Below are 13789 nucleotides of genomic sequence, written 5' to 3'. Positions count from 1 at the left end.
GAAGGATGTCAAACCAATCTCCATGTCCCTCCCATCTGGATCCAATATAAGGGATAAATCATCCAGACTACCTGCAAACTACAGGGAAAACAATATATAAAGATATGTTTTACTGGGACAACTATTCAAAAACCTTCATGTACTGAATTCGGTATACATTTTAATGCTATGATGATTTTTTCTTGTCAAATCTTGTTGACCTGCACACTACTTGAGACAGTCTAATGGCCAAACATAATAAGCACTAAGATGGACTTTGCAGAAGTTTAACAACCCCCTGAGATCTCAATGTCGAAGAGATGGAAATAAGCAAGCACTCACCCAGACAAGGGTCAATTAATTTGGATGAGTACAATCAATACCTGTACTTAGATCTAAATTATTTGGTGCTTTTCTTAAAGACACTTGCTCAGAAGGTGAGTACTATCAAAATCAAGTTTCCACCCCAGGATTTGATCACAGAAATTATTTATTGGAATAAACAACTTTGAGAAGTGGAAAGCAGAAAATAGAATGATAATTTATTTAGTAATTGAATTTAATTATGTGTTTTCTGATTGTCTTAGTAGAGCGGTATTCAATTTAGGGTTGTAAAACCAAAATCAGACAAATTACTTACCAATTAGACTACTCAGCCAATCTCAAACCGTAGTAACACTAAAACCAGCGTTGTTGCTGCATGTTTGCTTAACAATAGGCCATTAAAAAATATCAAGCAGCCGTAGTTACAGATTTTTAAAGCTCTCACAAGATCAGAGTATTGTCTCGCAAGACGAGATTCTTGTCTCGTAAGAGGGTGGTAACTTACTTTTAGCGGTACTGATTAGTTCAATTCCATTTGTGTTATAGCAGTTGATAAGACAGAGAGACAAGCATCTTCAGCCATAATGTTAATGTTGAAGATGCATCTCGACTAATACAACAAAAAAGAAATTCATCTAAAATAAATCTACATTTAATTCACTATGCAGTATCAACAAAGGCTCAAGTTGTATAATTAAGGTAAAATTGATAAATTTTCAACAAAGTCCCTTGTAGTATTAAATTCAACAATAGTGCTTTGTATAAACAAGGCCTTAAATAAAACAGATGATAAAACAACTTGTTGTTTTTTGGGAAAACATATAAATTATCAATTCATAAGCTAAATAATATGAAGAAAAACAAAATGCATGGAGGAGATTTTAAGTATCCTTGGCAACAAGAATGGATATAAGAGGTCGATCACACCAAAAGTCTGCAGAGAGGTGTGCAAAATTAGATTGTTTTTGTGCTTCCTGGCATGAGGTCCTATACAATGTTCTAGAGCTGAACCTGGAGCTGTGCCAAGTAAATTTGTACTGAGCATTCGTCTTGATGGAATTTCTTTATATTTGCTATACTTTTGAATTGGTGTAATTAAAGTATGAAGGCAAATTGCTTGATTATGCCACATTTTAGACCACAAACACTTCAAAATTGATGCTTTTGTCTGTGATTCACCGCCACAGTACAATTAGTAATGTATTTTGTGTTGTCATAACAAAAGTAACACAATCCTCAAACAAAAGTTTTCTTGAAATGACTTCATTATTATACGATACTGGTACAGCTGCATGTTATATATCTGCAAACCTCTAAATGTCGAAGTATTTGAAGTTTTCACAGGAAATTAAAGCTCTGTAAGCGAATTAAAAACGAAAGTGTAATGTTGTGCTAACGAGAATTATACATGTAATTAGTAATTTCGTTGTTTCTTGCATAAACAGTGGATTCAGCGTGCGTTTTGCTGACAACCTCCCGTTTTGAAATGTAAATAAATATATGTTCACGCATACATGTATATATTGATGATATGGAATGTCGAGATATTAATTTGGTGGCGGCGATCTCAAAACTAGATATTTCATACCAAGTACAGAATATTATAATGAGGTTTTTATAAGGCAATATTTTCGGGTTAAGCAGTCAGCTAATCTCTTTATCGCATGTTTATCAAGCTACGAAAATGCTAAATAAAATTTACCGAAGGTAAACAAATGGACGGTTAAAACAAGATCTCACCGCCGGAGCTAAAACTTTTACGCCAAAAGTGCTCATAAACAAATAGAACTGACCTGCTTATGTCCAGCAAAACCTGACAAGTAGTCTACGAATGTATCATACGGTAGCTGCATGCACTATTAGCACGAATAAGCAATCCACGTTCACTTGAAGAAACTTGAATCGCATCGTGGAAGACATTTTTGTGTAGGTGTGATAAGCACGCACGAACCTCGAAGCAAGCTTTTTCATTTTAAATTTTTGACTTCAAGGTAAAAAGCAATAACTTACCATCAACTTATCATCCAATAATTAGAAGTCAACGTGAAAGACAGTACAAGGTAGAGCATTAAATAAGTTTACCTCCTCAGTGCCGCTGGAAATTGCGTTACGGAGATACTCGATAAGTTTCGACACCGAAACTCGACCCGTATTATCCCTGTCACAGTCGTAAAAAAAATTGTCGAGAATTGCATCGGGATCCTCGGAAATCTTAGACGGGTCTTCCTTTCCTGACCCCTGGAAATAAGACACCGCAAAAAAAAAAGATTAGTTTGCAAGATCGGATAAAATATGTAAACCGGGGTTACTTGCTCAGTCAAGGGCCTGAAATTAAAACGAGAAGCAACCGTCCACGGTTAAATGCTGCAAGCCAACTTTCAGTAGCTACACAAGCGAAATCTTACCGTTGAATCCATCATGGAGTGAAGAACATTTGATTGATGCTACTGGAAATATCACGGCTCTAGTTTAACAGTTCCTCAGGTAAAATTCGAGTGAGTTCTCTCTCTTATCTAGATCAGTTATCCTGGACTCGCGCACTGGGGTTTCTCTTGATAACAATATTCACATCCATTTCCTTGGTTGGAAAAATTCTATGGTATAAATTTCGCAAGTAATTTACTAAACTTTTCGAGAAGTTTGACATTTTGAATAATAAATATTACCACAGTATACCGTCTCTGAAGGCAAACGGACAAAGACCAAAATTAAACAAAACTAAATAAAGGAGAGCGCGCCATTTGTTGACTCGTTCCAAATTTGGCATTTGATTGTCTACATCACCAAATATGGATAAATGCCTCAGACTCAAAAAGCGCGGGAAAAGTTACTACGGGAGCAAGGTGGTGAGAAAACACAGGGGCAATTTAAACCTTGTACGAAAATGATGGTAACCTCAGCTTGTTTCTAAGAAAAATAAAAAAGATTTCTTTACAGATTTCTTGAATTCACTTTTATATACAGAAGCCAACAAAAATGCACATAAGCTTCCCTGACAGCTTGTTCAAATAACTTTTGCAGCCAACCAGACTTACAACTTCCATAATTTTTGTAAGATAACAAGAAGAGACTAGACACCACATGCTTTAGCTGTTTAGTTAAATTAGTTGTTTTCTGAAGTTCTTTGAAATCATTTCGGGGGTCTGTTCCTTTTTTGCTGTGGCTTTTTACGACCAGTCGCTGGTCAATTAATTAAGGTCATCAAAACACTAAATGACCAGCGATTTTTAAAAAAATGTTAATTCTAGTATTTCAATTAAAAGAACTTAGCCAATCCAAACTATGATATGTCAGTTACGAATTGTGAGCAATTCAGAGGAGAACTATAGATATCAAATCAAACCCTTCATTTTTCATGCTGGCGTAGAATACAAAACCATGAGTCATGGCAAAGTTTTCAAAACACTTCAATCAATGGCCTGCCGAGCTAAGAACAATCCCAAAAACAAACATATTAAAATTAAAAGGGCTCTAACATCATTAAAGAGTACACTGAACATACAATCAAGTAAAAGTAGTATCCCATACCGAGGAGAAACTCCATAGAAGGGAAAAGTGGGCTGGAGATGAGTTTGAGCCTATCAGGTAATTCATTGTATCATTATACCATAATAGTGTCATTTACAGCTGAGTCATTGTCTCCTTTTACGAACTACTTGTGAATAGACGTGATTGTCATTTGCATTACTTTGCAAAAATGAATTCAACATACCATAGTTTTTTCCTTATCACCTCCCTAGAAAGTTAAATGTATGCATCTCTTGAAGTTGTTTTTTAACAAAGACTGTGCCACTTGTTGGTAAAAACTCACAGTTTAATTTCAGTCTAATTTTGATAAACAGTAATTACTTTAATTCAACTGTAAGCCATAAGAACTAATAAGTTAGCAGAATAGGCCACATAATGTCATGTTCTTGCTATTGGGATGGTCACTAGCTTGCAATGGAGGCTCAATTGCTGGAGACTATCAAGATGTTTATATCATTTGCATTTGAAAAGACCACCCACAAGAGCCTCAGTTGCAACCAAGAATAAATTATGAATATGGCCAATCGAAGTGGTGCTATCTTGTTGTTCCTGCAATTCTCGTGTTACTTACTACGATTATCAGTAGAGTAAAGCATGAGGGAAGTTTGGTTATGAAGTTTTAACCCTAAAATTATGGTGTTGTCACAGGCAACTTACCTTGTTTCTGTTGGTAACAATATCAACAGACATGCGTCACCTGTCGCGTCGCCTACAATTTCGCGCACTTTGCTGCTGATGATGTCAAAGGCCGACAAGTTGCCAATGGATACGGAGCCGGTTGCTTGTGACAACAACTTGGTGACCAAACTGTTGTCCCGCCTTACTCAACTGATAATCGTAGTAATTTGGTCAAAGATAGTTAACACTTGCATTTTAGTTGCACTCTTGGTTGAACATTGTTGATATTGACAGTTGGTGCAACCACAACTTCAACGCCATTAATTCTACTAAACTATGTAAAATGTTCACTAGTATAAAAGCCCATTACTGAACTTTAGCTCTATGAAAAAAGTAGTGAAAATAATACAAGGCTGTCATTAAGTTTTGAGTCACTTATACCCTTAATCTTCACAGCCGTAACAAACTTGTTACATTTAGAGGGAACTGTATCAACTATGAGCAAGTTCACCCATAACATCAAGAGCCCATCAAGTACACTCAGCCATAACAGGTGTTACAGGTTACAGCCCTGTAATACATATTTATTTTCTTTCACCAACAGCTGCAAAAGAGATGGAGAACAACTAAGAATTGCCCAGACAGAGTCAGCTTTTCAAAATTCCAGTCTCTGACACAAGCTTTACTTCTGATAAACTATAAAAGATTACAAGTTATCTACTTGTTAACACTACCAACTCCATTTGGTTTGTTTTTTCATAGGGAATGATTAATTGAAATGAAAGCCAGATTGGAATGCTGTAAGATGAGTTTGGCCATGCTTCAAAAGAGCCTTTGACCACATCTCTGCTAGATCTGGCTTTTCTTTACAAGTCTTTTCCCATACCAGTGGGAAATTTTCCTGACTAACAAAATTCTGTGTCAATGCGACACTGGTTTTCACATTAAGTACAAGATGCCACCATCCAGAGGGAACGAACATGACATCTCCAGGGAACTGGAATGCAAGCAGTGGTTTATATTTCTGTGGCCAGGAATTACACTGGGTCCTCGGGTATATAGAAATCATCCAATCACACGCCTCTTCACAATAACTGCCTGGCTGAGTTGATTGTAATAGTTCAGCGGGGGTTTCTGGTGGAAAAAGCAGCCAAATTTTCTCTCCAAATAAAAGCCTGTTCCATGCACTTGTCCCAAGAGGGTCGACATGAAGAGCAGTTCCAGAATTCTTTGGTCCTATCAGTAGCCACTTCCATGGCGGACGATCTTCTTTTCCAAGGTAAGCCATGTAATCCTGTTTGAAAAACTTTGGTGGATCAAACAAGTTTTTCACCATGATTCGTTTCCTCTGTGCATCTCTCCAACGAGGTACCGAACCATCAAATATATACAACGGAAATCGGTCATTAAATCGTCTCGTGTATATCAAGAAATTTTTCAGTTTGATTTCAATGGAATAACCGTCGCCATCTTCACCGCATTCTAAGTATTCATCTTTAAACAGCATTAAGAATCTAGTCAGTCGCACTAAAGCAGGACTAGATTGTGAAATTGAGTTAGTTCGCTTCCAATGAGGTTCACTATAAAGTATTACTGGAGTGTTCGTTTTCTCAAAGCAACGCCGGAATTCGTCAACAGAAATATCATTCTGGCATATTCTTCGAACATTCTTCGAGTTTGAAACAGCTCTTAACTCCTCCACTCTCGAGGCCAGCTCTTCTCTTTGTTGTGTGGATTGATACTTTGTTTCTTTTTTCAAGTGAGGGCGTACTTTCACCTTCACACATTCGATATATCTCTGCAACTGGTTAAGTTTACGGAATTTCCTCATCGTGTTCCGCCGTCCGCCATGTTCTTTTCTTGCGTATGCTAAGAGACTGGTACCTACCAGTTCAAGGATCACGGTGCATTCTGGGTGCATCCCGGGCGGTAGTGACGGAGAGAGGGTACTCTCCACAACGGTAGAACGGACATGAAGATGACAAGAAGACTTCTTTTTGGGCGATTTATTCATAATACGGGTCAGTTATGGAAGTATGTGAAAGGGATACCTTTTTTTCAATTTAAGGTATACGAATGGAGTACCTTTTCTGCCAAAGTGGTGTACAAAAAGGTAAGAGGTTGCACTAGGCCTATCCCGATTGTGCTCGTAGAATGCTGGAATGCCCAAAAGTTGATTAAAAAAAGTTCCAAAAATTCAAAAATTTACTATCTAAATGTCTTGATATTTTAGTATAAACGTTAATCAAAAGCTTTACTTTTCGCTCTTCACAATAATTGCTTACATCGGTCAAGAAAAATAGCTTCAAACTTAGCTTTAAAGAGTTGCTCGAAATTTAAAAACACATGGTTCACTTGACGTCTTGCCGAACGTTGTCAAGTGAGAGGTTAGGTGTTCAAACTTTAAAAGTTTGATGAACATTAAATTAAAGTTTTCTATGAAATCGTTGAACCTACATATTACTCAAAACTTGCGCAGAAAGGCAAAAGTTGCTCGAGGTTGCTAATCTCCCCCAAAAAGTTGCGCCAAACGTCAAAAGTTGCTCAAAACTTGCCGAGCACAATTGGGACAGCCTAGTTTACACCTCACGGCGGAGCCTACCCTTATAAAACGTTGTAGAGTAGCCCTCCCGGGTACCTAACATCTCTAAAATCATTGGAAGGCGCCGATCATTGTAGTCCATTTTCTAGATCCCTGGAATCTCCCTACCACCCTAACCGGTCTACGATCATCAGAGTTCCTCATTCCTCAAACCCCACAGAAACAGTTTTAACGCTCGCTCCAGTTCCAAGTCACGCAACGGGCAGCAATGTAGCCGAAAACCGGGAGCCGACGGTAGTCATTTATACCTCTAGGTTGTGGAAAGAAAGAATAGTTGTGCAGATCATAAAGAGTCTCATCCAAGATCTCTGTCAGCCCTTAAACAACATACCTTACAAGCCACAGAATTAATTTCAAACTTCTGTACATTTTTTTAATTCGATTTATTAAAATCGCAAAACTCATACAGCTTCGATTATCATTTCTTTAAAATCTACACTCGTTATCCTAACCCAAGTTGTCATATATAGAACCAACAAGTTTCCATTTTTTTCTTTCTTAATGCATCATGGAAACTACATAGTTATTTGCTTTCCAATTTTGGAAGATACACGTCTAAGGCAAGTGAGTGGCATACTAATGTAATTAAACCACATTCATGATATACAGTGAATTAGCAGCCATTTCCGCGGGGGCGCTGATTGGTTCACTGAAGCTGTAATCTTGTCCGGCTTGACGTGAAACTAAAAAGATACTTCCGAATCGTTCAATAACGCAGCGGGCTGTTATGTAAGTGATTTCCGTACTTTTTGGCGACAATGAAGCTAACTACAGACAATCTTTTGTTATCAAACCACCTGCGGTATTGAGAGAAATACGTCGCCGAGTTGAGAGAGTATAAGAAACATTGCCAATTGCAAGAACATAGAACACCTCCTAAAATTTAATTATTCTCTTTCACGAAGAATCGTTTAATTTTGGTAAACCGAAATTGAGCGACGAAGGATGGAAATTGGCCGAATGCAAACAAAAGAAAATGCATGTATATTGAAATTGAAATTCTGATTGCTTTTTCTATAAATAGGAGTTACATTACTTGAAAGATGTTTCATTTTACCTCCCTGCAAACTGAATCCAAATCATGAACAAAAGGATAAAATAATTTCACGACCAGTTAAAAGGTGATCACACAGAGACGAGAAGAAGAAATGGCATCGATATTCAACCATTCTGATTTCTGGCACATGAGTGGTGAAGTCGCTTCAAATGCGCTTCTAAAATATCAGGGAGAGCACTTCCTAACTTTCTCGTGGATACAGGGCATCATTTTAAGTGTGATAAGCCCTGCGATCATCTTAAGCAATGCGTTGGTGGTTTATACAGTCTGGAAAGATCCGCTGAGGAACTTGCGCAACGCATCTCCAAATTTCATTCTCCAATCCATGGCAATCGCGGATTTGCTCGTTGGTTTGGTATTGTCCCCAGTCGACGCTTACTGGCTTTTGACAATAGCCGAAGATGAAAAAATGCCGTTTTCTTTCCACGCAATTTACTCACTTTCAACCACCTTTCTCGGCGCATCCTTTGCACATGTGCTGCTCTTGTCAATGGACAGGCTTTGTGCAGTGTTAAGGCCTTTGAAGTACAAAGCCATTGTGACTCGTCGAAGAATAAATCTGGCAGTAACTCTGCTTTGGGCCTATTTTATTTGCTTTGGAGTCGCAGCCTTCATGTTTGAAAACAGCTTTTTTGTTACAAACTTTGTTTTCATCCTTCAGACGTTCGTGTTGTTGAACGTCAACTTCTGTCTTTACCTAGTGATTCTCTATAGACTTCGCAAAAACAATAAACTTTGGCAGAAGAGAATCTTGGAAGACAGTGTTCGAGTTTCCCAGCAAATTTACGCCGACAAAGAAGCGCGATTTGCGAAACTTTTAGCGCTTGCGATTGTCGTTTCCCTATTCATCGTAACTCCGTATTTTGTGCTGATAACGTTGGTATATTTCTGCGTCCCTTGCTATTCTTATCCAATGATGTTACTTGTATCTACTGGCTTGGAAACAACGTTATCTCATTTGCAGTCGGTGGTGAATCCTTTTGTGTATTGTTGGCGACTCCCCAAGTACAGACAAGTATGGAGACATTATATTCAATCAACTGGTCAGTGTTCTACAAGAATTAGGAGAAGATGCAGGGGAAAAGCAAACTGCACATTTGATACAAAACTGTAGCAGTTATGCGCAATTGTAGCGCACTTCTACACGCAAATTTGATACGAGTGTTTAGAATGCAGGACTGGTGCTGCTTCAATTTATTAACACTTTCCGAAATCATAAAAGCAAAACCAAAGAGACCCTATTCAGGGCTGCAGCCAGAAAAAAGAAACATACGACTGAGGTTGAAACCCGGTAAACATCAAACGAGCAAGCAAAGATGCCAAGATCTATGTTGGAAGGTCCACGACCGTGCACAGTCTTTTATTTTTTGCTCATACACTATGCATGAATTACGTAACCTAAACGTTTCTATTGGTTAGTTCCCCAGTCGGTAGTAAACAACAATTGTGTTTTGTGCAAGGTCAAGGTCAAAAAAGCGAACAAAAACATACAACAAAGAACTTTGTCCGGTTTCATTACTATTCCCCTCTATTAACTATGCTAAAAACAACAAAAACGAAAAACTAATGTCTGAGGCAAGTGTCTCGGTTTGCCTCCCTACTGTTATATAATAGGTCACTCGACCAACTCTTTACCAGCTATTTGTCCTCAAATGAGTTCGTTATATTAGAAACCTCATCACTGCCTTTGTGTTGGAGATGTACTGAACAGCATTTAAATACGGCAAAATTAAAAGGAAAACACCTTTTGGTTCTGCCAAAGTACTCAAGTCGCACTAAAGCTCGTAGAAAAGTGTGAATTCATAGGGCGACAAAAATTTAGTTTTACTAAAACTACGAAAGCGTCAAAGAGAACGTTGTCCACTTCAGTTCACATTTCATGACCTGTGTAAAGAACAAGCTGCCAGAAAAAATATTGTGGCTGCTTCACAGAACTCTAGTTTGCATACTTCCAAGAACTAGAAACTTGTTTCGATGGTATCTCAAAATTTGTTAAAAGCGATTTGGCGCGATTCTGTAGTTATAGGTATATTTCGGATTAATAGTGCGCTCTCAACAGACCCGGGCTACAGATCCGTGCATGGGGCGAACTGTCTGCAACTGTTTCCAAGTTTGTTCACAATCCGTCTTAGATTAACGTCCTTCATTAGAGCGAGGAAATTGGAGGGTTTATTTCTTGTGTGTCATCATAATTCATGTCGTTACTTGATGAAAATATCCGGCGCCCAGCCAATGTCAATGTTCTTGTCTTCGAAATGCTTTCAACTTCCTTTCCGGCTTAATAGAATCAATCTTCCTTTTTCTTGTTTCCTTCTTTGCTAAGTTCTTTTTAAGTTTCTTACGAGCACTCTTCGCTGGATCCGCCACCGCCTAAAAGGAAGATGGAGTTTAAGAAAACACTGAAAACGACTCAAACAAATAATTTTACTGAACCAGACAACATTAGAGCGGTTTTCAGGTTGAGTGTCGAAAACTTCGCTTTTGGTTTTACTACGGTTTGAGATTGGCTGAATAGTCTAATTGGTAATTAGTTGGTTTGGTTTTGGTTTTACGACACTCAGTTGTCAGCCGCTCTATATCAAAGAAGTTAAAATTATAATTTATTAGTCCGAGTTGACGTTTCCAAGTTTATCGTCCACAATCCCTCTTAATTAATTTATTAACTGTCATCCATCCAGTCGTTTCCACCAAAAAGGGAGCCTAGAGGGGGGGGGGGGGGGGGAACGCGCCCTTTTCCGACAAGAACAAGGAAGCACTAGATAGAAGAAAATCTCTTCTCTAAATACGCCTTAAACACAAATACCGTGAAGTGCATCTACTTCAATCGGCAATGACCTCCCGAATTAAAAGAACAGAATCATACAACCGATCCATCCTTTGCAAGAGAGATTATCATTCGATGCATTTTTTTCTTCCTTTTCATTGGCTGAGAGCTCACCATGTGACCTGCAAATAACTCCCTCCAAATAATGGTCTGCTCAAGCGTTTTACCTGTTAAAGGTGTTTTTGCTGCAAATAATATTCTGCTCATGCGTAATTGTAACCACGCTCTTGTCATGCAAAATGGCAGATCGCTTCCCCCGATCTGTGAGACGCTTACAACTAACTATATTTTGCTCCGTCTCATCCAATAATTGTTAACTATTCACACATCAGTGACAAACCGAAAGATGAAGACTCACCTCCAACGCCTTCTTTCTTTTTCTCGTTTCGCGTGCTTCTGTTGTCGTTTGCTGGAGGCTGGCGTACGCCCGCGAGAAGGTTTCCCGCCCGACAAGACTTTTGATCAGCTCCAACACTTCCTGGGCAAGTTTCTTCAGATCGGAATCTACAGAAAGGAAACGGGTAAGCGAGAACTAAGAACCCTTTAAAGAGATATCAAGATAATTAGCTTGTACGAAAAGAAAGAGGATAACAATTTTTGGTGTAAGCTTAACACTGACATTGAATTCGAGGAATGAGAAATACTGTGAGCACCTCATTACACACATGCATACTAGCTCTGAAGGTTATTGAATATGGCATGAGTTTAATTGTCTGCGGTTAGTTCGTTGGTTTATTTCACTGCACAGTGTATATATACCTATGTACGTGGTGGCTAGTTCCAGCTCCCTGTAAACCGGGCTCAAAATGTCTGCAAGGTGCGGTTCAACACCATCTTTTCCTAGATTCATGGACACAGCAGCCACCCATCGTAATACACAGGATCTCTGTAAGCAAATCAACGAAAGAACGATTTTGTATAGACTGTCGATAAGTTAACTCGGCAACAGTAAAGGTTGTCACCATCAACATAAAGATTTATCGGGGTTCGATTTAAGTAAATGAGCTTGATTAATGACAACTTTGAAGTACCGTTCCGCCATTGTTCCCCTTCATTGACACATGGGCCAGAACACTGAGGGAAACACTTTAAATTTTTAGTTTGAAATAACCGTGAATCTCGCGCGTGGTAAATCACGACTGTTTTTGCTTTGCAGTTAAATTGGCAACCTGAAAATGGTCAGGTGGTTGCACCATTTGTACTGACCTTTTTCGTATGTTTGGGAGTTTGAGAAGCTTCTAGTGTTGCTATCTTGTTCATGTTGTTTAGGAGAGCTGTCAGCGTCAGACAACTTCCCTTTTTTGTGCTGAGATTTCCTTCAGGAGCAACGGCCGCGTGTTGTCTGTTTTCCATCCTTAATTCGGTTTTGCCGTCTAGGATCTGCAGAGTTTTGGCCAGAAATACCAAGTTCTTGACAATCTGTGCGAAACGATCAGCAATCGTTAGAATTGAATTTGCGATCGCAAACAAGATACGTTATCATGGTGTAGTATTAGAGAAGTTATAAGATTTTTGCCTTACCTGTTCTCCCAATTCGTTTTCCAAAAGAGGCGAACGCAGTTGAGTGCAAAAGTCGTCACAAAGTTTGGCTACCTACGCAGCAAAAAGAAGCGAGTAACTGAGAATGGAGTAACTTTTGCTCGACATTATAAACGGGTAAGTTACTGCTCATTAAACGTGAAACAGAGGTAATTGAAAAATAACTTGTTTCAAGAGAGGTTTTGAGAGTAAAAATTGGTTTAACAATTCGCAGTTAGTAATTCTAACGAAGTGGCCATGGTTATGTCCTAAAAAGAATAACTACTAGTAAAACAACAAGAGTTAAACCTTTGTTGGTAAATCCTCCTGTAGATAATCAAGTGACGTAGTTCCCTCCTCGTAACCAGCTACCAGTTCTTCGGGTTTCCACGCGGCAAAAAGAAGACCAAGTAATCGACTGGACAATAGTCGTACCCAGGCGTGCGGATGAAGTAAGTGAGCTTCCACAGATTCTGTCATGGAATATGAGTAACAAAAAAAGCATTAACAAGTATATTGTAAGAAATATTTCAACACGTAGATTCTGAGAAATGGGCTGTCGGAATCACGTTGTATTGAAGAAAACTATTGTCAGGACAGTTGGACATGGAGTGTATTGTACTAAATATTGCAGATTCTGAGAGCATTTTAAGGCCGTGCTTAAATTTATTCAACAACTTGAGTCACTAGAAGTCCCTCTTGAATCGAATGAACGCGCGTTTTTTGGCAAAAGTGTTGCTATGACGCATCCTGATGACAAGCTGACGTCACAATTCTGGAATGCTCGTACTATTTCTGATTGGACAATAGGAGTCGAAAACCTTCCGGGTGGCTGGACGACGACTTTCCGATCCCATGCTTTCTGTTAGAAAAGACCACTTACCCCAGATCTGCGTCATATCCTGTTGTCTGCTCGGGTTCTTGATAACCTGGCAATGTTTAGTCACTTTCACCAGAAACGAGAGCGTGTTGAAAAGAAGGTGATCTTTGATCCGGTGGAGGCCCTCGGAGCTGCTAACTTGCTCGTCTTCTTCCACAGGCTCCTCCTAGACAAGTACATTTCCACCGAGTTAGAAAAACAACATACCATATTTTTGGCACACATACTCGTTGTTTGGAATGGGAATATGCTTTCATGTTCAGGACAAATTACGGGACGCCGGTTTCAGGACATCAACCGTTTACAAAATACTTTCAGTTCCCGACAAGTAACTCTTCTTAAGATTGCCACATATTTCTTTGAATTTCATGTCAGTTCTGAGAAGTGGGAGAAAAATCTTGCTAATGCTAATGTAAGGAGATTTAAAATATTGATCAAATCATCACTCAATCCATTTGC

At 38.9% G+C, this 13789-nt stretch overlaps 3 protein-coding genes across 4 annotated transcripts in view; all 3 read right to left on the bottom strand.

Moving 5' to 3' along the window:
- Positions 1–3391, bottom strand: part of LOC145479117 (inositol 1,4,5-triphosphate receptor associated 2-like) — a 27485-nt gene extending 24094 nt beyond the window's left edge. The window contains exons 1-3 of one of the 2 annotated variants that reach the window (XM_081457375.1): positions 2709–3391; positions 2386–2541; positions 1–78 (exon numbers count right to left, since the gene is read on the bottom strand). The exon at positions 1–78 is cut by the window's left edge and continues 44 nt beyond it. In XM_081457375.1, the coding sequence (XP_081313501.1) occupies positions 1–78; positions 2386–2541; positions 2709–2723 (249 nt within the window). In that variant the 5' untranslated portion in view covers positions 2724–3391. Of the gene's footprint in view, positions 79–2313; positions 2542–2708 lie in introns of those variants that run through there. The other variant, XM_081457376.1, reaches the window with a different exon arrangement.
- Positions 3392–4045: 654 nt separating this feature from the next.
- LOC145479126 (bifunctional arginine demethylase and lysyl-hydroxylase PSR-like) lies at positions 4046–6581 on the bottom strand. Its single transcript, XM_081457385.1, has one exon. It carries the CDS (start codon positions 6461–6463, stop codon positions 5219–5221), a length of 1245 nt encoding a protein of 414 aa, XP_081313511.1. The 5' UTR covers positions 6464–6581; the 3' UTR covers positions 4046–5218.
- Positions 6582–8335: 1754 nt separating this feature from the next.
- Positions 8336–13789, bottom strand: part of LOC145479116 (small subunit processome component 20 homolog) — a 34775-nt gene continuing 29321 nt past the window's right edge. Inside the window, exons 34-40 of the mRNA XM_081457374.1 lie at positions 13334–13496; positions 12760–12923; positions 12454–12525; positions 12139–12351; positions 11692–11818; positions 11291–11436; positions 8336–10478 (exon numbers count right to left, since the gene is read on the bottom strand). Coding sequence (XP_081313500.1) covers positions 10344–10478; positions 11291–11436; positions 11692–11818; positions 12139–12351; positions 12454–12525; positions 12760–12923; positions 13334–13496 — 1020 coding nt within the window. The 3' untranslated portion in view covers positions 8336–10343. The remainder of the gene's footprint in view (positions 10479–11290; positions 11437–11691; positions 11819–12138; positions 12352–12453; positions 12526–12759; positions 12924–13333; positions 13497–13789) is intronic.

This window comes from Orbicella franksi, chromosome 2, assembly GCF_964199315.1.
Source record: "Orbicella franksi chromosome 2, jaOrbFran1.1, whole genome shotgun sequence".
Taxonomy (NCBI): Eukaryota; Metazoa; Cnidaria; class Anthozoa; order Scleractinia; family Merulinidae; genus Orbicella; species Orbicella franksi.
This window is presented reverse-complemented; position numbering and strand designations above follow the sequence as displayed.

Bases quoted from the DNA above. Each gene is read 5' to 3' on its own strand.
- LOC145479126 (XM_081457385.1), bottom strand. From the start codon at position 6,463: ATGAATAAATCGCCCAAAAAGAAGTCTTCTTGTCATCTTCATGTCCGT.